This window comes from Penicillium vulpinum (genome assembly GCF_028829585.1).
Source record: "Penicillium vulpinum strain IBT 29486 chromosome Unknown utg000001l_segment0_segment0, whole genome shotgun sequence".
NCBI classification, from domain to species: Eukaryota; Fungi; Ascomycota; class Eurotiomycetes; order Eurotiales; family Aspergillaceae; genus Penicillium; species Penicillium vulpinum.
In genome coordinates this window covers 7674624-7695605 of record NW_026643241.1, presented here as the reverse complement: position 1 = coordinate 7695605, position 20982 = coordinate 7674624, and the positions used below count along the sequence as shown (strand labels likewise).

Here is a 20982-nt window from a genome sequence, read left to right as displayed (position 1 = left end):
TTTTCTTCTTCTTTTTTCGTGTGACACTTTTTTTTTTTTATTAATTGTCCTTTTATTTGAACCTCCTCCTCTTTTTTTTTTCTTTTTGACCTTTTCCTTTTTTTTTTCTCCCTCCATCACCGCCTCACCACCAACTTACCCCCCCAAAGAATAGCCACCAAAAAAACCCTTGGGCTGTCATGCTGGCGCCTGTGTGACAGCTGGACTACATTAATGCCGTGCCTTGTCTCTCGTCCACATTCCCTTCTCTCGATTCACTGAAGCCCGGATTCCCATCCTTCTTGCGCGAGCGCATTCCATTATCCTACTCTTAGTTCCCGCTACTCGAAAATCTTCCCCCTCAGACATCCAACCAACCCCTTGCCTACCGTCAATCAATCTAGGGTCCCCCAACGTTCTGATTACCATTCTCGGGGATCGCCTCTCCACAAGGCACAGGAGGACGATCTGCAAACTGGGAGATTCCTGGAGCATGCACGGAGCAGAGTAACGTCGCGGCGCCTCCCCAATTCTGAACCCTCCGGATACCAACTTGCAAACCCCACAGCTGCAGCAAACGAAAGGGTTGATAATAATCGTTCCAATTCTTTGTGACCTTGCATCTTCTATCGCTGTCAAGCTCGATCGACCGTCCTGCCACACTCAGCATTTCTCGCCTCATTCAGAGCTCGTCGCTCTTCCTCCCTTCCGTCTCCCTTCCTCTCTTGCTGTATAATCTGTACATGTCCTGAGTTCGCCGCTGAGCAGTACAGAAGACAACCTTCGTTTTCTTCATTTCGCTCCTTCTTGTGATCCCTTCTATCCCCTCCTTTGGTGAGCCTTCCCTTTCAGAGACTTGGAGACCCTAGGTACCCTTGTACCTTTCCACGAGCCTGGCATCCCAATGCAACATTGCCCAATATGACCCAAACCCTGCTAACACGGGCCTTCTCTCATCGCAGTCTTATATTCTTTCTTGTACGCCGTCTCTGGTGCCTGGTGCCCGTTTGCAAATACTGGTCGACACAGCATCGGCCGATCGTCTCAGCTCTGTGATTTATTGCTACGAGACAACCTCCCGAACCACCTACAAATAATCGTCACCATTCGAGTACATATCGAATTACTGTTCCGCCGATCGGATATTTCCTGGGATGGCTTCTACTATGGCCGCAAATGCAACCAGCGTACACAACGTGAGTGGCTATTCACGTGTCGATCGATGGAATGCCCCTAATAACAGCGAATCTAGGCACGATCAAACCGGGCTTCCAACATGAGTTCATCCGGGATGAACGATCGCAACCGCGGATCTCAGAGCAACAGTGTCGGTAAGGGTTTCGGGGCTAGTAAGGCTAGCTGGAAGAACAACATCTGGGGCGATTCCAACCTGGGAGGATTCGGAGATGGTGAGTGATCATATACCGCTTGCGACTTGGGATAGGCTGACGAAGTTTGCAGATCAACATCTCAGTGAGACTGCATTCGAAGGGAAGTCAGGATCGGGTTCCCTCCTTTCTACATCAGAGTCGGATGGCTGGTCAGGACGTGCCAACCTACCCTGGAGCACTGTCAACGCGAACACCTCCTTCCAAAACAGAGGGCTTGCCACATCCCCTACTCAGACCCGTGCCAATGACCGCAGTGCTCCTGCTATCAACGAAGCTAGTGATAGCTCTTACTTTGCCCTACCCCGCACCACCGGCATCAACACCGCTGCTGGTACCGCTAGCCACCGCCCCTACCTCAATTCTGGATCGGAAGGCGTGTCCCCATCCGGAGATGGCATCTCCTTCGGTAGTTTTGCTGGCCGACGACAGATGAACACGACTGGTCTCGGTGGCAGCCCTGTAGGAGCGACTTTCCCTGTGAAGACTGGCTTCGCGAACCCACTCGATGGTGCGAGTGGGGATGTCATAGGTGCCTCAATGGGCATGGCATCATTGGGATCCGGAATTGGCGAGCATGTGTCTCCGCCCCAGGGTCGCAGCGCACTGTCTCACGCCTCTCACAACTCCGCTTCGTTCGCCACCCAACGTCCCGCCCACTCCGCTCATCCATCCTTCTACTCCGACAATCACAGCATCGATGGCCGCTACACCGATCTGAACGCCGGCTTCAACAAGCTGCAGCTCAACGAAGCCAACTTCGCATCCCAAGGCGCCCAGCGACCCTCGTTTATTCCTCATGCATCCTTCGATGGTACCTTCCCACGCGGGAAGTATCAGAATAATGAAGCCGCTTACCAGGCACTTGGATACACCGCAGAGGCTGCACAGGAGCTGCAACTTGCTTACCAGGCACGATCCAGAGCTGCGAATACCGGATCTATCTCACCCTCGGACTATGCTCGCATGGACAGCCCAATCTACACCGGAGTTGATGGGGCGTCTGGGCAGTTCCGCAATGCAGGTGCAAATGAAAGCCAAGCGGCAGCATTTGAACGCCGGCTTCGAAACTTCCAAGAGCAGGAGCTCGCTCAAGGTTCCGGGCGGATGCAGTACCCTCCTTCCTACGATTTCCAAGCTTACCAGGCTTCTCGTTTGAATGCCCTTTCCGGATTCTACCCAGTTAGTCATCTTAGTGGTCTTGGTGCCGCTGCTCTGGTGTCGCGGACTCAGCGCGAGCACGACCCTACCCAGGTCGTCCGCAGCCCACTCCTAGAAGAGTTCAGGGCCAACAGCAAGGGAAACAAGCGCTACGAATTGAAGGACATCTACAACCATGTGGTTGAGTTCAGTGGTGACCAGCATGGCTCTCGCTTCATCCAACAAAAGCTTGAGACCGCGAATAGCGATGAGAAGGAACAGGTGTTCCGCGAAATCCAGCCCAACTGTCTTCAGTTGATGACAGATGTCTTTGGTAACTACGTTGTTCAGAAGTTGTTCGAGCACGGTAACCAAACCCAGAAGAAGATCCTGGCCAATCAGATGCGTGGCCATGTTCTCGCCCTGTCGACCCAGATGTACGGATGCCGAGTGGTCCAGAAAGCCCTGGAGCACATCCTGACCGACCAGCAAGCTGCGATGGTCAAGGAACTTGAGAACCATGTCCTCAAGTGTGTTCGTGACCAGAATGGCAACCACGTAATCCAGAAAGCCATTGAGCGTGTTCCTTCGCAATATGTCCAGTTCATTATCAATGCCTTCCGCGGCCAGGTCAACAGACTTGCCGCTCATCCTTATGGTTGCCGTGTGATTCAGAGAATGCTCGAGCACTGCGAGGAGGTCGACCGGCAGTCTATTTTGGCCGAGCTTCACGCTTGCACTTCCAATCTGATCCCTGATCAGTTTGGCAACTATGTCATCCAGCACGTTATTGAGAACGGCGATGAGAAGGACCGCACTCGCATGATCGACATTGTTATGGGACAGCTCCTTGCCTACTCCAAGCACAAGTTTGCTAGCAACGTTGTTGAGAAGAGCATTGAGTTTGGTGCGGAGCATGAGCGTATCCACATCATCAGCACCCTAACCTCTACCAACGACCGCGGCGAGAGCCCCCTTCTTGGTCTCATGCGTGACCAGTATGGCAACTATGTCATTCGTAAGTTCGACCACATTCCTCATTGTATACTATACTAACCTCCCCACCAGAGAAAGTCCTGGGACAACTGAAAGATGCTGAGCGTGAAGCCCTCATCGACCAGATCAAGCCCCTTCTCAGCCAGCTGAAGAAGTTCAGCTATGGCAAGCAGATTGTCGCCATCGAGAAGCTCATTTTTGACCCCAACTCTCCTGCGACTGGCCCTCTGTCCAACACCACCTCGACCACCCCCCTCACTCCCACAAATCTTCACCTCAACCCGTCAAGCGCTCAATCCCTACCGAGCAGCCCCGGGCCCCTTTCGTGGGTAACGCACCACCCACACCTCCCCCGACGGATGCCCAGACCACCGTCGATACCACCCTCGAGTCGAAGAGCCTTGCCAAGAGCACAGTGACCTCGGTTTCGAGTCCCGAGACAGGCAACACCGGTGTTACCGTCCCGGTCGATGTCACTAGTGCTCACTAATTCGTTGCACACTTTACCTTGCTCGCCTAACATAATCTTTCTAATCCTGACTTGATCTGAGCCGAGTGAATTCTTGTTCTCTATCTAATACGGGGCGTATACATACAGGGGAATCAGGCGGGATATATGTTACCAACGTCTATGTGATTCTTCCCTACTTGACCATGGCTTTGACGGCGCAACTATGAGGGCCTGGAATGTCTTTATTTCTTTATTTCTTTATTGACTTGGGTTGATCTCGATCTCGATCTCGGACCGTCGACTTATTTCTTATCTTACCTTATTTGTTCTTGTTTCTTCCTTGACATGTTCATTTATTCTTACGACTGTGTTTGTGAATCATTGTCAATGCTTCCCGCTATGAGATCCAGGTCCGAGAATCGATATGGCTCCGGCGTCTTTGTTCTGTCCATTTCTTCCATTTATTTTTTATTTTGTCACGGGGTTAAGGTGGCTGTGATGGGGAAAAAATCGGCAACCAGCTCGGAGAGGGGGAACGGATCTGATATTTCGCTCTCTTCATGATTCCCGAGCGCATATGCCATAGCATGGAGTCCCGGACTTTCCACATTCACATTCGAATCCAGCAGAAAATACCAGGAAATGAATCAAATCAATCACTTTGCACAGCAGCTACCTCCTGCCATGGCATCTGCATGATCTACCCAGAACTACCTACTTCTACTTCCTTTCACACATCTCCTTACGCTATTTCCTTAGCCGAGTCAACATATTTCGACTCATGGCTATGGTTTTCGATCCCGAGCTCCACGGCTATCCTTTCGCATCAAGGTGTTCTTGTCAAGGTGTTCTTGCTTTAGTGCTTTTCGGCCAGCATAAACGATTCTGCGTGGCTTTGGGGAGCTTGTAATAGCTACCGGGTCTTGTGGACTTCGTCTCGCTTGTTTCCGGGTTGTCATGCCGTGTTGATAATCTCTCGTGGTTATCTTTTTCTTTTCTTGCTAGTGGCTGTATTATCAATGCATTATGACTTGACTTTAAATTTGCTCAAGTATCATCTAGAATTATTCGAAATGATGTAGTTTCCTACAACATACCAATACGTTCACACATCGTAGCATGTTCAGTGCCTCAAGATCCCTCTGTGATGAATGGAGCACGTGACCTATATAGATCATATCCCACGTGATCACCATCCCGTGATTCCCGATAAGACGGCGCATTTTGATGCAGTTTGAGGAAACTCCATCTGTACTTCTACTTATACCTCGACTCCGTGATCAGCATTATCCCTCTGGGCATCGACGGATAAAAACTCGAGGTGTTGAGAAATCTACCCGCCATCGCTGAATTCCTAATCCGATCTCGAAACAACCTACATCCAGCCAGCATCCAAATTAGCTCTGAGCTATCTATCCCGCAAAATCATAACCTAACCTACAAACCTACAAGAATAATCATACTACCACCATATACAATCATTCACCAAAGGAGCTCTCAATCAAGCCCCATATCACCAAATAACCTCCAAATCAAACCAAACCACCAACCACTGCCAAAATGTCCTCCAACGTCGGCCTCACAACCCCGCGCGGCAGCGGCACATCAGGCTACGTGCAGCGCAACACCGCCCTCCTCAAACCCCGCAACACAGGCTACGGCGCTCCATACCCACCCATCAGCGGCGCAAACGGCAGCGGGCCAATGGACCGGTCATTCAAGCAGCGCGTGCCGGACAAGCAGATCCTTGAGCACGACCGCAAGCGCGCGATCGAGGTGAAGGTGATGGAAGAGCGGGAGCGACTGGAAGAAGAGAATGAGCGAATTGAAGAAAAGGCAGCCGATAAAAAGAAGGGCAAGAGTGGGAGCAAGAAGGAAGAAGGTGGTGAGGACGGAGAGGCGGATGAGGAAGAGAAGCTTCTTACTGAAGAGGAGATTGATGAGCGGTGTGATACTATTCGGCAGCGATTGTTGAAGGAGCTTGAGGAGGACTTGAAGCGTGGAGATTCCGGCTTCAAGAAGCCTTTTGCTGGGGCTGGGGCTGGTAGGGATAGGCGCAATCTTAAGTCTTATCAGGTTCATGAGCTTGCTGAGGCGAAGATTGAGGAGACGGAGAGGTTGCGCCGGGCGTTTGGATTGAGAGAGGATCGGGAGACTGGGGAGATTTCTAGTTCTCGTGATTATCGGGAGAAGAGGAGGGATTAGATTTTGTCTTGACTTATTTTTTTCTTCTTGGTTCTGCGGCTTTTTGTCTTTCTTCTCAAGTAATGGTGTTGTTCGGTGTTAGGGTTATGTGGGATTATCATGGAAACAGGGTTGCATGAACAAGTTTCTTTTTCTTTTTATTGTCCATGTTATGCTGTACAATCTTCGAATGCAAAGAAATGAACAATTGGATATCATAACCTCATCTATAATACACCAAGACCAGTACCTATGCGACAAACTTTTCAATAACCCAACCCTCCTTCGGGTCCTTCTTCTGCACAACCTTCTTAGCAGGCATCGGCCATCCCGCACTCCCCGAATCGCCAACCAAAGAAGGAATAACCCAGCAAGATCTGCGGGGCGGTATACCCTCAATAGCATCAGCCTTACCAATCGGCTTTCCATACTCAATGAGCGGTGTACCGTGCGCAATCGCGGAGAGCTGCAATCCACTAGGCGCAACAAGTGGGAACATCCTAATCTTAGGCACCTGGTCCGAGACCAGGGAAGCAGAAGACTGCTGCAGATGCGAATAAGTGATATACTGCGGCATCTCCTTCGGAGTGAGCTTAGCGAGCAGCGAAGACGGATGCACGTAGACAGCACGCTCCTCCAGATCTTGACCCTTACCGTCCCGAGAACGGAAGAGCGTCAGGTAAGGGACATCAATTGCGCGACGTGGTGCGCGCGGGATCTCCGGCGGGACGGGGGCGAGATCAGCGCGAATAGCGACGTGGTCAATGAATCCTGCCGTGACGATCTGCTTGAGGGCCTTGATTTGTTTTGCTGAGGGCTCTGGCAGACGGGGTTCGTAGGCGGGGACTAGGCCTGGGTTGTTTGAGCGCACGATGTCTGTTAGCTGGCGACGGAGCTGCGTTGCTTCTTTGAAGGCCTTTGCGCGGAGGAACATTTTTTCGCTGAAGGCGTCGCCATCGGAGGCGTATGCGTAGGCGCAGATTGCAGAGAGGGATTTTAGGGCGTCGGATGTATCGTCGTGTTTGCTGAAGAGGCGCTGGGCACGGGCGTACGCTTTCACGCGTTGCTCGCGCTCGTCATCTTCGAGGCGGTCTGCGTTTGTATAGACCTTGCGTCTGTCGCTGTCGCTATCGCTGTCATCCTCGATTTGCTTCTTGGCTGTGGTGGGCAGGGGTTGGTTCGGGTCGAGCTGGTTCTCTGGAACGAAGAGGTCGCCGACTGCTAGGGCGGCTACTAGGGCGATCACGTAGGGCATGCAGCCGTGTTGGTGGCCGATGTGGAGCATTTTGCTGAATCGGGGGGAGAGGGGGTATGTTGAGAGACGACGGCCGATGGGCGTTATCTGACCGTCGGCTGTGAGGGCGCCGAGGTTTCGAAGGAGTTTCTCTGCCTTCGCGAGACCTTGGCGGCTTGGGGGTGTGGGGAATGGGAAGTTGATGACGTTGTGAAGACCCATGCTCTTCATCTGGAGCACGACGCCTTCGATGGGTGTGCGGAGGATCTCTGGGTCGGTGTATTCAGCGAACTCGCCTTCGTAGACCGCAGAGGAGTACATTCGGTAACAATGACCAGGCCCTGTTCGACCAGCTCGACCGGCTCTCTGGTTTGCGCTTGCCTTGCTGATCCAGCCGACCTGGAAGCTCTGGACTCCCGTGAAGAGATCGAACTGCTTCTCCTTGGCGCGACCACAGTCGAAGACATACTTGATACCGGGGATGGTAAGAGATGTCTCGGCGACGTTGGTTGCGAGGATGATCAGTCGGGAGTTCTCTGGGGCCGGCTCAAACACCTTCATCTGTTCTTTTGTGGGAAGTTGGGAGTATAGAGGCAAGACATGAACGCGAGTTGACGAGTCCATGGCTTCTTCGCCTTCAGCAAGTTCGAAGCCTTCGTCTTCCTCTTCGTCATCTAATCCGGTGATCTCCATATCACTGTCGTAATCATCATGTCCTGGGTTTTCCATCTCGGTGCCGCCCAGCTCAAGGTCCTCTGCTTCCAGAGGTGCCTCAGTAGCTGAGAGCTGCACCTTTGCCTGTGTCGTGTCTTCCCGCTGAGTAGGCTTGAACGCTTGCTTCAGTCGCTTAGAAAGCTGCCGGATTTCGTTCTGACCGGTCAAGAACACAAGCATTCCACCGGCAGGTAGTTTACGGTGTCCGCGCGAAACCTTGCGGAATGCATCTTCAACGTAGTCACGCTGGGTGCGGCGGGAGAAATGAACTGCAACAGGATACTGGCGACCCTCGGCTTGCACCAATGGGGGTGCACCGTCACGGAAAAGACTTGGGTTTTCTGTGAAATCTGAAATACGGAGAGTGGCCGACATGATGACGACCTTCAAAGGCTTGACAGACGGGTCCTCCTCGCTCAAAGACTTGCGCAGGCCCACAATACGACTGACCATTCCAATTAGGATATCAGTGTTGACGCTGCGCTCGTGAGCCTCGTCAATAAGAATGATAGAGTATTTGCGAAGGGCAAAGTCATCTGCGATCTCTCGTAGAAGAATACCATCAGTCATGAATTTGATAGCTGTCTTTTTTGATGCCGTAGACTCGAAACGGATTTGATAAGACACTTTTTCGGCGTGTTGGCCCAACTCCTGAGCAACGCGGTTCGCCATACTGACAGCCGCGACTCGACGAGGTTGAGTGACACCAATGAGGCCCGGATTAGGGCTTCCTGGGGAGCCGAAACCGGATTCGAAGAGGAACTGGGGAAGCTGGGTTGTCTTTCCACTACCAGTAGCACCCCAAATAACGACAACTGAGTTGTTGTGAATTGCTTCCATGATTTTCTGTTCCTCGCCAACAACAGGGAGTCCAAGACGGGCAACTTGGATTTCTTCTGTGCGGTCAACCGCGACACTGTATGCCTTGCGATTGGGATCGCCATGAGTTACCTGAAGCTCCCGGGGGAGAGGTTCTTGCTGGATGGTATTATGGGTTGCTGGCAACTTAGATGGGTCGAACACCTGCTCTTCCTCCGTCACGGCTCCCTCGGTTGGTCGGAAACCTGCGGCTTCGTTGATCTGCTGTACTGCCCAAGATTTGAAGGCCGACTGGCGAGTCTTGAGTGTTGGCTTATCTTCGTCCATCTCGTCATCATCTTCTGACTCTTCTGAGTCTTCCTCATCCTCATCCTCATCCTCATCCTCATCCTCGGAAATTCCTTCAGAAGACGACGTATCTTCCTCTTCAGAGCCCTCTTCAATATCACTTCCGGACTCCTCCTTGTCCATATCGTCTTCGTCTTCATCTTCATCTTCATCCTCCTCGTCCGAATCAAAGCCCTCCCATGCAATATCGGCTTTTACCGGTGCAGGTGCGGGTTTCTTCTTTGGTGCGCGCTTCCGCTTCTTGAGTACAGGGAATCCGTCGGGTCCTAGCTCTAGTGGCCGCTTAAGTCCACTTCCAGCAGCTGCCTCTTCTCTTAACTTTTGTTCATTGGGATCTGTTGCGGGATCGGAGACTTTCAGGTGGATATCCGAATCGTCGGAGTCGTATCCTGAGATATCTGCGGGGGCATTGTGTTTCGGCGCAGAAGCGGCTGTCGGTACCAATGTATCGTCATCCTGTCTCTTGCGCTTGGAAAGATCTCTGGAGCTCTGTAAAGACGAAGTGTCGACAGATGATTGGGCTAGTTTCTTCAACAATTCGATATTTTCTTCCTTCCTAAGTTTGTTTTCCTGCGGGAATGTTAGAGCCATATATTTCAAAGCAGCTATCCACATACAATGTATTTATCCAAGCGCTTCTGTTTCTTTGCAGACATTTGGGGGTGCTGCTCTCGTAGCTCTCCCTTCAGCTTCTGTCGCCGTGCCTCTTTCTCATCCTTGGAGACGGGCTGGAGTTGTGCGACATTGGTATCAGCCGACTCCCCGTCAGGGTTTTTCCGGTGTCTTTGTTTTCGTAGACGTGGGGTAAATTTAGGCGGCATCCTGGATTACCACAGCCGCTCCAGCTGAGAGAACAAAAAAGATAATTGACTGAGTATGCAAGCTCTGCGATCTAACTGTTTCTTCATCGAAAAAAAATAAAGGCGGTCGGATACTGCTGATTTGGCCCGAGGCGGTGAAATTCACCGCCCGCCTACAAAAGGACGTCAACCTCCGATCCGATACACCTAGCAGCTAATCATCTTGTTCTGTTTTTCTTCGGTATTCAAAAAAAGATATATCCTTCAAACCGCCATGGCTGCATCTTTTGATACAAGCTCTCTGCAGGATTCCCTCAACCTACCATTTCCTGCCACTACTAAGCAGGTGGCGGGGTTAGTCAATGGCATACAAACAGATGTTGGGATAATGAGCTTTAGCGATAAAATCATGGTCACAATTTCACAAGCAGGACGATTAGCACACTGGGTATGTCTTGAATTTAGCTTTAGCGAACATCGTTAATGGTATATAGTTGCACGTGCCGATGGAGAACCAAAACCCAGGCACTGAGGGCATGCATACTCTCAGTGAGGGTGATGATGCTCTTTTGCCTCTCAAAAGTCTAACCACCACTACTTTACTTGGTGGTTATTCTCCTGGCCAAGACACAACGGGTCAATTGCTTGCTCGTCAGATTGCTACGGCTATTGCAATGAAAACACCTAGTGAAAAGAGATTACTCCTCGTTGGCCTCGGACTTGGCAAATCAACTGCTGATAGAGATTCATTTTTTGCTATCATCGATCTGGTTCTGCAATGCCTATGAAGTCATCATATCCTGATTTCTGGCTGAGAACAAGGTGGCCATCAGAACGAGGCTTGTGCCCTCCACTCGGCTCGCTTCAGAAACCGGTCCAGTCTCTCACTTGTAATCCATCCGTGGATTCGAATCCTTTCGATGTGGGCAAATGGACCACATGTCAGCAGGTCCGCAAGATCGATCTCGGTGATATCCCCAGCTGTCCAATTTTTTCTCAGCTCGAGAATCAGCGTGCGAACAGCAAGAAATTCACAGTCTCGATGCTTCAAGATAAATCTGAGAAACTGTCGGTTTCTCCTGAAGGCCTTCTCTTCGTCATTATCACCGAGTGTGAACTTGATTGCCCGAAGTCGGACTGTCGATAGGTTTCGTAGGATTGGGCAGGGTTGTCGAAGGTAGGCGTGTCGAGGGAAATCCACCACCACCAGAGTCCGAGCGCTCATCGCATTGAACCATGCAAGCCATGCCTCTGACATCCAGTCGTGCGATACAGATCGCATGGAAGCATGAATCTTCGGTGCGATACCATCCTTCGTGAGAAAGATGGGCTCCTTGGTGTCTCCAAAGACATACTTCCATATCTTGGCGCGAACTTTCACAGGCAGCCAATTGAGTGGGCATGGGCTGCTTCGGTCCACAATCATCTCTGACGGATATCTTGTCATATCGGACTGGAACTTGTCTTCGAATGATTGCCACGGCTTTTCAAATAGCAACAAGCTCCTTTGCTTGAATTCGGGTTCAGACCAAGGGCTGATGTAACGGAGCTCGCTATCAGAACTGGAAATTTGTCAGATCAAATGGAATTGTTTGGTGCATCGCATTCATGGGTTGTATCAACTTACTACGCACACGGCATCCTCTGGGGTGTTGAAACTACATTCACGACTCGGTCAGACTCGTGCAAGACCTCCGAAGCCGTCGCTTTGGTAAATATGTGTATTGCCGAAACCCTTGCTCGGATTGAGTTGCGTATTGCCGAGGCTCTTGCTCGGATTGAATTGCGCATGGCCGAAACCCGCTTGCGGATGCGACGAACGATTTTTTTGATCTTCTTCATTGCTTGATTTTTATGCGTGACAGGCGATCGTGACGGGATGGGATGGGTGATTGGCGTCTTGTCGTCGCCGGCCTGACCAGGCATCGACTGGGCGCTGCCCCACAGGTATCGTTCATACTATATCTGTCTACATTTTATTCCATACTACTTCTTGTGGCTATTGTTATCCCTGTTATTACACCTAGTTACGTCTGAAGAATCCCAAGTGATCAATTTACCCGTGCATACTTGAATTTTGTTCCTCGTTGGGAGTGGTCTATTCCGATTGTCTATACATGGGAATTGCTTAATGATATTTACTAGGAGTGACCACCATGTACCAGCGTTTGATCAAAGCAGACGATGGCATATTGGAAATTGAATTATGTCTTTTTTTAGTGAAACAAATGCATGTGGGTAGTAGACTATGTATGTATACTCTTGATATTGCGGCATGGCTGGTCACGTGAGGAGTGTCATGACAAACAGGGGTTCCAGAAGGAGACGACATCTAAAGATAGAATATGAACCGAATCAATTTCGAGTAATTGTAGGCCTCTAGGCCTCTGGGTATCTGGATATTTGACCACTGGTTCCTATCAGTCCTCACCGTAACAGCCCGGGCACGCAATTTTACATTCTTGCATTCAAGCATTTGAAAATCTTCCTTGGGCCTCATACTCCACATATCAAACGTTCCATTATTACCTACCCTCCACATCTTTTGTATCTCTTTATCTTCATTTGTTTTTCTTTCTCAACAAATCTGAATTCCGGTCTTTGTTGGGTTCTGCATAATGGAGCCACTAGTGGATCCTGACCTGAACGCCGCCGTTGAGGCTTCTCGCCGGGATATGTATCAGCAGCAGAACCGGCATCCCTCATCTCAGGCATCCCAGGATAATTTTGTGGATCTGACCAATGACTCGGGAACTGACTCGGACATTGAAGAGGTGTTCCCCAAGTCGAAATCTGTGGTTACTTCCGACACTGAAGATGACCATGAACGTGAGCAGCTGGAACGTGCTATTGCTATGTCGCTGGAGCCTAACGACAAGACCAACACCCCCGGGAATGTACAATCTATCAAAAATGCAGTTGTCCCGCATGAGGTCTCTGTAACCCCAGCGGGTTTGTTATTGGGCATGAACCGGAAGCAGATGGAAGAGGAGCGTCTCGCACGTCTCGCTAAGCGTAAAGCTAATGACGTTTTGTCCAGTCCGCCGTCTCAAATCAGCCGGAAGCTTCCCAGAACTGAGCCCTTGCCAGCTCGCCCCTCTGTCGCTGTACGAAGTCCGTTCCAGTCCGCCCCACAAGCGAGCATGGCTCAAGTGAGATCTCGCACCGAGGTCTGCCACCAGCTTGCATCAAATGCCCCGGATATCAACATCCAGCCGACTTCCCGCTCAGTGGCCCAATGGCCTCTTGGAGCTGTCAAAAAAACACATATCACTGGTTACCCTCGCAGTGGAAACGAAATCACAATTGAGGAAGTCATCCAGCGAGATGACTTGGAGTTAGGCGTATTTAGCTCGTATTTGTGGGACATGGCATGGCTTTACTCCAAGTTTAACAGCTCATCCACACGAATTCTATTCATTATGCAAGCAACTGACGAAGAAACGGTTAGTACGCACTATGGCTTTGAATGTCACCCACTAACTTGACATCGTTTACAGCGAGAGCAATTTCGCCAGGACATTAGCAACATGCCCAATTTCCGCTTGTGCTTCCCACCCATGGAGGCGCAAGTAAAATGTATGCATTCTAAGCTGCTACTGATGTTCCACCCTGGATATCTTCGCATCGCGGTCCCCACCGCCAATCTCACTCCCACTGACTGGGGAGAGGATAGGCTGATGGAAAACGTATGTAACTGTGCCTACCTTATGTCTTCGACATTTCTAACAGTGGGCAGACTGTATTCCTTATCGATCTTCCCAAACTCGAAGTTCCTGAAGTTGGAAAGACCCCATTCTACACAGAACTAGTCTACTTCCTCCAGGCCTCCGAACTCCACCGCAACATCATCAAGAAGCTCGATGAGTTTGACTTTAGCGAGACGAAGCGCTATGCATTTGTTCATACAGTGTATGTATCCCTTCCCCTGGCCGATTCCCGTATCAAAACAATAGCCACTAGCTAACAATCTAAGTGGTGGAACAAATACCGAAGACAAATGGCAACGCACTGGATTCAGCGGCTTGGGTCGTGCTATCAAAACCCTCGGCCTAGAGACAAATGCACCCATCAATGTCGACTATATCGTAAGTTTCTCCATCTGCTATGCCTTCATATATACTACAACACTGTGTATACTAACAACGCTCCCAGGCTTCATCGCTGGGAAATCTGAACACTCCATTCCTCCGCTCAATCTACCTCGCTTGCAAAGGTACGTACTCATATCGCATAAGCCAAAATCGTTAATCTAACAAACTACAACCCGCTAGGTGACAACGCTCTACTGGACTACGAGTTCCGAACCGCAAAGAAGAAAAAAGGACCCAGCGTAGAAGTGGCAGCGCATAACAAGGAATGTCTCGACCACTTCCGCGTTTACTTCCCATCAGGCGAGACCGCGCGAGACGTGCACAGCAATGCAAATAACAAAATTGGCACGATATGCTTCAATCCAGCCTGGTGGTCGAGTGCCAATTTCCCTCATGATAACCTTCGAGACTGTGTCAGTGAGCGCGGTGTCCTGATGCACAACAAGGTGAGTCATTTCGTGATAAGCTGGTTATAGATCTTTTTTACTCATACATATTCCTTCTGGCTTACAGCTTGCCTTCGTCCATCCTTCCGCCCCGATCGATATGCCGGATAACAAGGAGTGCCGGGGGTGGGCTTATGTGGGAAGTGCGAATTTGTCCGAGAGCGCATGGTGCGTACCTATATTCCAGTCGCTGCAATGACGAAACTAACTTGAGCCAGGGGTCGTATCGTTAAGGATCCTAAGACGAAACTGTTGAAGATGAACTGTCGCAACTGGGAATGCGGTGTGATTGTGCCTATTATCAATGAGAAGAAGACTGAGGAGCAAGGCAAAGGGCCAGAGACGCATGGATCAGTTGCTTCAGCTCATTTCCCAGCTGAGATCTTTCGGGATATCGTTCCTGTCCCGATGAGAGTGCCCGCTGTTCCGTTATCGGAGAGCCGAAAGCCTTTCTTCTTTGGGGTTTGATTCGAATTTGGATGCTGGGGCTTTCATTTACACCCTACATCTGAGTCAGATTTACGTTTACGTCTGCAGCGTCCGGTGAGAGTCTAGATTCTCACCATCATTGTAATGAGTGTTGGGAATAGGAGGAGTTCGGATCGGGTTGCTTGGTTGGTTCAATGGGAAACGAATAACAAGGGAGTTCAAGCACTGCGTGCATTAGTATGTAGCATTTATGCTGTGATATTCAAATGAAAATACAAATGAAAAAAAAAACAACCAGTTAATGTCCTAAAAAGCAAGGTGGTATGACTCAAACTATATGGTATAAATCAAATTATGACTAGATAGATTATCTAGATGTGCGCTTCTGGGCTTGAATCGCCCTGATATATCTAATATGACGCTTTGTGTAAATGCACATTGACAGAAAAAAACCGCCAAAAAAATAATCACCCTACTTTTAGAGCCTCTATTCATCGCTCTTCTTTCCCTTGAACAATCCCTTCACGCGATCAATCATCAATCCGCCCGCACCAAATAGCGAAGCAAGACCAAAGCTCCAACCCCTCACACGAGTTGTGTAGATAAAGAAATAAACCAAAGCCCAGTTAATAATAACAAAGGCAAGGAAAATACCAAAGCAATGCCACTTATCCTCGACATGAACATTCAAGTTCGCCATATACTGCTCACCATCCGTGTAGGGACAGTACTGGCAATCCGCCGTAGCCCGGGGGTTAACCAGGTAACCCGCCTTAGCGATGGAGTTGACAAAGTCACCTGCATACGCAGCGCAGGTTTTTCCAGGCGGGGGATTGAAATGTGTAGCCTCAAGCGAAGCACATTCAATCTTGACCTCTGGCAAAACAGCCGAGAGCACACCACGCAGCCACCAGGTCATGGGGTTGACGTAGTACATCCAGTATTTCCAGAAGACAGGGTAATCGGCATAGGGACGGACGATACCGTTGAAGAGGTTAACCATGACGAAGAAGAAGGGGAGGACGTTCGAGATGACCGTGAAGGAAGGCGCGAAGGCGCAAATCCATTGGCCCCACGAGGCCTGGAAGAGGAAGAAGAGCATAGTCATGAGGAAGACGTATCCTGCGTTTGCGGAGTCGGTAGGGAACCCGACGGGGTAGTACCAAAGCAGCCAGTAGATCAGGCCTGAGATGATGGCAGCGGGGATCTCGCAGACGACGTTTGCTGTGCAGAAGGCGAACCAGCCGTAGATGCGGGAGGGGTATTCGCGTGCTTCCCAGAGGGCGCGGTTGGCGTAGAATTTGGGGACGATGGAGTTGAGGACGATGGGGGGGGATGAGGATGATTAGGAAGACGGAGAACATGCGGTCTTGCATTGAGGCTACGTTGTTGGAGAGCATGTAGAAGGTGAAGCCGTTGAAGATGCCCATGATGACCGAGACGAAGATCTTGCTGTAGTAGTACGAGGGGTCGCGCCAGTAGTTTGTGAAGAGACGCCTCGTTAGCTGGAATGTTTGGGTTGATGTTGGGGCTGCGAATTCGTATTTGGCGGAGCCGGATTCCTCGATGGGGAGTTTGCTGCGCTCTGAGCGGATGTGCTCAATTTCCGCGAGCATTTCGCGGTTTTGATCCGAGTTGCGCCATTCTTCGTTCCAGTCGACATGTTTGCCGTTGCGGTGGGTTGCTTTCGCGGCTGTTTCGAGGATGAACTCGGCGACGTTCTTTGATGGCGGGCAGACGAAGCCGCGGTCAGCGAAGTACTTGATTACGGAGGAGCCGTCTTTGCCGACGGGACCGAAGTAGAAGGTGTTGCCGCCGGGGTTGAGGGCGAGAATCATGTCGAATTGCTGGATGATCATGGAGGAGGGCTGGTGGATTGTGCAGACGATGGCCTGGCCGGCTTGGGAGAGTTTCTTGAGGAAGCGGACGATGGAGAATGCGGCTTGACTGTCGAGACCGGAGGTGGGCTCGTCTAGGAATAGAAGCAGACTGGGCTTGGCTGCAAGCTCAACACCAATGGTGACACGCTTCTTCTGCTCGACGTTGAGAGAGCCGATGATGGCGTCCTCGATATCCTCCAGCTCAAGAAGATTAATGATACGGTCCACATATTCAATTTTCTCCTGGTGCGAGACATCGCGGGGCTGACGGAGGATGGCTGAGAACTCAAAGGCTTCGCGAATGGTGGAGGTATTGTCGTGTAGATCCATTTGCTCACAGAAACCTGTGCCACGCTGGAAATCAGCACCCAGATTGTGGCCATCGACAAGCATATCGCCAGTCACAACACCCATCTTCTGGCGCTGCGCCAAAGTATTGAGTAGAGTGGTCTTTCCAGCGCCAGAGGCACCCATCAACGCAATCATGACGCCGGGCTTAGCATAGCCGTTGACACCGTTGAGGAGCTTGCGTGTTCCGTTGCCGTAGGGGACAGTGTATTCAACATTCTGCCAGGTGAAGCAGCGCTCACTTGAGGACAGACGGTTGAAAGCAGCATCGTCAGAAGAAGAGGCCTGGCCACGGGCAAGAGCAGCATTGTCATTTGCCTTGGCGACCTTTTCTTCATCGTTGGCGGTGGTAGGCTGGGCAGCGACCTGCTTAGAGCGCTTAGACTTTTTGAAGACCAGAGCACCGCCTCCGCCACCAACGAACGAGAGAGTCTCAGCAGCAATGACAGTCACTAGGATGTAAAGCACAGTGAAGGCAACGACAACACCAAAGTTGCGCCATAGGTGACTGCGCGTGAACTCAAAGTTGGCAGTCAAATACTGATCTCCGGTAACAGCGGTTTCGCCCAAGGTTGACCCAGTCAGAGCACAGCCCTGGTACTTGGGATCCATCCCGGGACCCTGTGGGATAAGCTGGGATGGATTGCATTCCATGATGCGGCCAGCAAACTCGTTTGTCAAGACTGCCTCATAACTATACGAGATCGGATTGACATAGTACAGCCATCCGAACCAGATAGAGTCCTTGATAAGAGTCTGCTTGGGAATGACATAGCCGACATACAAAATGAGCAGGTTCAGGGCAATACCACTGAAACGCACCGCGTCATCGATAGTCGGTGACAGCGCAGCGAACATGCGGTAGAGTGAGGTAAGGCAGAACGTGGTTGTGTACACGAACAAGAAGTAAATGAAGAACTTGGAAGCCGTGACATCGAGGCCAGTCATAAAATACATGGTAACTGTGAACGGGATAACCATGCAGAGGATAGCAGGGAAAGTCAACAACGACACGGGCAATGGAGACAGCAGACGGACGGTAGAAAGCGTAATCCTTGTGGCGGGCGACGATGCCGCGCCCGGTGACAGCAGGCATCAGCTCAGTCAGTTGCAGCCAGCCAAGGAACAGAATCGAGAAGAACAGAGCACCGCCGCGCGAGAAAGCGCCGCTGGTATCCAGGGATTCCCCGTAGAACAAGGATGAAACGATGAGAGCGTTAGAGATGACAATGAAGTACTTCGTGTAGAGGGAGGTTTTGTCGCCCCAGAGCAGCCAGAACTCGCGCTGCACGCAGGCCATGACCTGCCGCATGAACGAGACGGTGTATGGCGACTTCTTGGAGACGGACTTAGACTTGGACTGCGCGACCATAGATTGGAAACGACGGGTGTCCTCCTGCTCGGTATCATGGAGGCGTTTCTCGTAGTGAGCGACATCCCCCAAGATACGGCTGTGGGCCTCGCTGTTCTTGAAGGTCTTTTCGAGTTCTTCGGCGGTCTTGGGGGTGGACGCTTCACAGCCGGGCTGGAACTCGCGGGCATTGGGATCGCAGAGCGAAGTAAGGAAGTCGGCTGTAGTCGATTGCGGGGGACAGTAGAAGCCCAGGTTGATAAAGTATTGTCGTGCTTCATTGGCCGGTCCTTGGTAGAGCATGCGGCCTTCGTCAATGACCATCACCTTGTCCATGAGCTCGTAGATACTCTCTCCGGCTTGGTATAGTGTGACGAAGGTAGTGCGCTTGCTGATGTCGGTCATGATGCGGAGGGACTTGGCGTAGTCCAGTGCGGTACTGGCATCCAGGCCGCGAGTCGAGTTATCCCAGCAGACCACTGATGACTTGGTGGCTAGGGTCTCTGCGATACTCACACGCTTGCGCTCGCCTCCAGAGACACCGCGAACATACTCGTTACCAACAAGTGTATTCTTAGTATGAGTGATACCGAACATTTTCAGCAGGGCATCGATGATAATGGGGATGCTTTCCCGATCATGCTTGCGGGTCTTGTTGATCAGAGAAAACTTGAGAGTCTGCCAGACAGTGAGGGAGGGGAAGTGCTGATCATCTTCCGGGTTATAGTTGACTTCTCCACGGAAGTGCTTGTTCTGGTCCTTAGAGGAGAGACCACCGTAGCTAACCTCGCCATCGACACCAGCAAAAGCGCCACGGTCATTTGCAATTGCCTTGAGGAAAGTGGTACAACCAGCGCCAGGACGACCGAGCACCAGCATCATCTCACCTTCACGCACAGTACCGCTGAAATCATGGATCAAATCGCGAACAGGAAGTTGTTTGCCGAACCGCAGCTGCGGCACAAACTGACAGACGATATTATACAAATCCGGGCCGAAAGTACCCATCAAAGCCTGGGGCAGAGTGCGTACGAAGGATGCACCAGTCTCCACACCCTTTACGGTAAGGTTCTTGAAGACAACGCCGACCTTCTTGGCTGGTCCGCCAGTGGTCGTGCGGCGTTCCAGATGACCACCGACTAGGAATTCACCCAGATCGAAGCCGCTATCAGCCTCATCCTCAGTCTCTTCTTCATCCATGACGTGTTCCATGGCCTTTTCCTCATCGGGACGGCTGGCCCGCGACCTGAGGCGACCAACGCTCTTGTTGGCAGAGCGGGTACGGTTCAGGCTGAGGCGGGTGAGTTCGCGGCGCATCTCTTCCATGTCCTCCATGGCGCCGCTGCGGGAGACGGCCTTGCCGACATTCTCCTCTCCCCAGCGGCCATCTCCATCACTTACAGACGAGCTGATGGTTGAGGTGTCGGTGAAATTTTGGTTGGAAGCTTCGGCGGGTTGTTCGAAGCCTGCATCATGGTGATAGGTCTCGCCATTTGAGGTGGATTGTTGCCTGGAGGACTGGGTATAGGCTTGTGAATCCGAAGCGGTATGCGGCTGTTCGGAGTGGCCCTCCATGTTTGGGGTTGTGATAGTTTCTACTCTCCAGCACGATTCAATGGCAGATAAAAATGTATTATGGTATAGCCAGGCTAATTAGGGGATATGAATAGAATTAAAAGGAAATGTTAAGGAAGAAGGGTATTATAAAGCAAAGATTGAAGAGAAGAACAAAGAATATTCAAACATCGTTTATATTGAAAAATGCCAAGAATCCTTTAAGTCCGGGCATTTGTCAGTCGCTAAAATGGGAATTTAAGATCCTTGGAAATTCTAGAATGAACATCGAATCATAAGCGAGATAGTCAGCCAGATTCGGTACTTCAAGAGCTATGGTGGAGTTGGTGGAGTTACATGAGTCAGTATGAATCAGAGGAATTTTCTGGTTTCAAGCATTCACGGAGATAAAAGTCGGGTTTTAGCTGTACGAGATGTTATAGTCGTTTGATTTGGGTGTTTATTGGCTGCTCGCGGAACTGTTCAGTGCCAAGGTGACTATCCATTGGCTGTTCAAGTTGTCATCGGAATATCCATTCCTATCAGCCCTGAAGGCTTATGCAAGCACGTGGAGACGGCTTTTATATTCCGTAATTTCCTTTTTATAACTAGTTGATCTATAATATGGATTATATCATGTATATTAAAAATGTTTCTGGATTAACAATCTTGCTTACGAAGATTTTTTCTCATGGGCACTTATCCATGGATATCCACCTAGAACGTCGTAGAAAACCCCTGTAGACTCAGATAACAATGAATATCAAGGTCTGTGCACATGTATCGGCCCGCCTACCTAATTCAGCCATCACAAACAACCTGCAGTT

The 20982-nt window shown here is 50.6% G+C and overlaps 7 protein-coding genes across 7 annotated transcripts; 4 read left to right on the top strand and 3 right to left on the bottom strand.

Annotated features, from left to right (window-relative positions):
* Positions 1–1133: 1133 nt before the first annotated feature.
* N7479_002748 (mRNA-binding protein PUF3) lies at positions 1134–3993 on the top strand (the record flags this gene model as incomplete). Its single annotated transcript, XM_057250445.1, has 5 exons — positions 1134–1175; positions 1232–1388; positions 1441–3525; positions 3576–3832; positions 3871–3993. The coding sequence occupies 5 exons, from the start codon at positions 1134–1136 to the stop codon at positions 3991–3993; spliced, it is 2664 nt and encodes an 887-aa protein (XP_057114877.1).
* Positions 3994–5514: 1521 nt separating this feature from the next.
* cwc21 (U2-type spliceosomal complex subunit CWC21) lies at positions 5515–6159 on the top strand (the record flags this gene model as incomplete). Its single annotated transcript, XM_057250444.1, has 1 exon — positions 5515–6159. The coding sequence occupies one exon, from the start codon at positions 5515–5517 to the stop codon at positions 6157–6159; it is 645 nt and encodes a 214-aa protein (XP_057114876.1).
* A 229-nt stretch (positions 6160–6388) lies between these two features.
* Positions 6389–10074, bottom strand: N7479_002746 (ATP-dependent RNA helicase ECM16; the record flags this gene model as incomplete). Its single annotated transcript, XM_057250443.1, has 2 exons — positions 6389–9823; positions 9871–10074. 2 exons carry the CDS (start codon positions 10072–10074, stop codon positions 6389–6391), a joined length of 3639 nt encoding a protein of 1212 aa, XP_057114875.1.
* A 253-nt stretch (positions 10075–10327) lies between these two features.
* N7479_002745 (uncharacterized protein) lies at positions 10328–10841 on the top strand (the record flags this gene model as incomplete). The annotated part of the gene is made up of 2 exons (XM_057250442.1): positions 10328–10501; positions 10548–10841. 2 exons carry the CDS (start codon positions 10328–10330, stop codon positions 10839–10841), a joined length of 468 nt encoding a protein of 155 aa, XP_057114874.1.
* A 41-nt stretch (positions 10842–10882) lies between these two features.
* N7479_002744 (uncharacterized protein) lies at positions 10883–11979 on the bottom strand (the record flags this gene model as incomplete). The annotated part of the gene is made up of 2 exons (XM_057250441.1): positions 10883–11615; positions 11681–11979. 2 exons carry the CDS (start codon positions 11977–11979, stop codon positions 10883–10885), a joined length of 1032 nt encoding a protein of 343 aa, XP_057114873.1.
* A 692-nt stretch (positions 11980–12671) lies between these two features.
* N7479_002743 (uncharacterized protein) lies at positions 12672–15061 on the top strand (the record flags this gene model as incomplete). Its single annotated transcript, XM_057250440.1, has 8 exons — positions 12672–13499; positions 13554–13742; positions 13793–13965; positions 14030–14141; positions 14209–14269; positions 14328–14593; positions 14661–14761; positions 14812–15061. 8 exons carry the CDS (start codon positions 12672–12674, stop codon positions 15059–15061), a joined length of 1980 nt encoding a protein of 659 aa, XP_057114872.1.
* Positions 15062–15509: 448 nt separating this feature from the next.
* On the bottom strand, positions 15510–20176 carry atrF (ABC drug exporter AtrF; the record flags this gene model as incomplete). Its single annotated transcript, XM_057250439.1, is given in 3 exon segments — positions 15510–16294; positions 16332–18212; positions 18229–20176. 3 exon segments carry the CDS (start codon positions 20174–20176, stop codon positions 15510–15512), a joined length of 4614 nt encoding a protein of 1537 aa, XP_057114871.1.
* Positions 20177–20982: the final 806 nt, after the last annotated feature.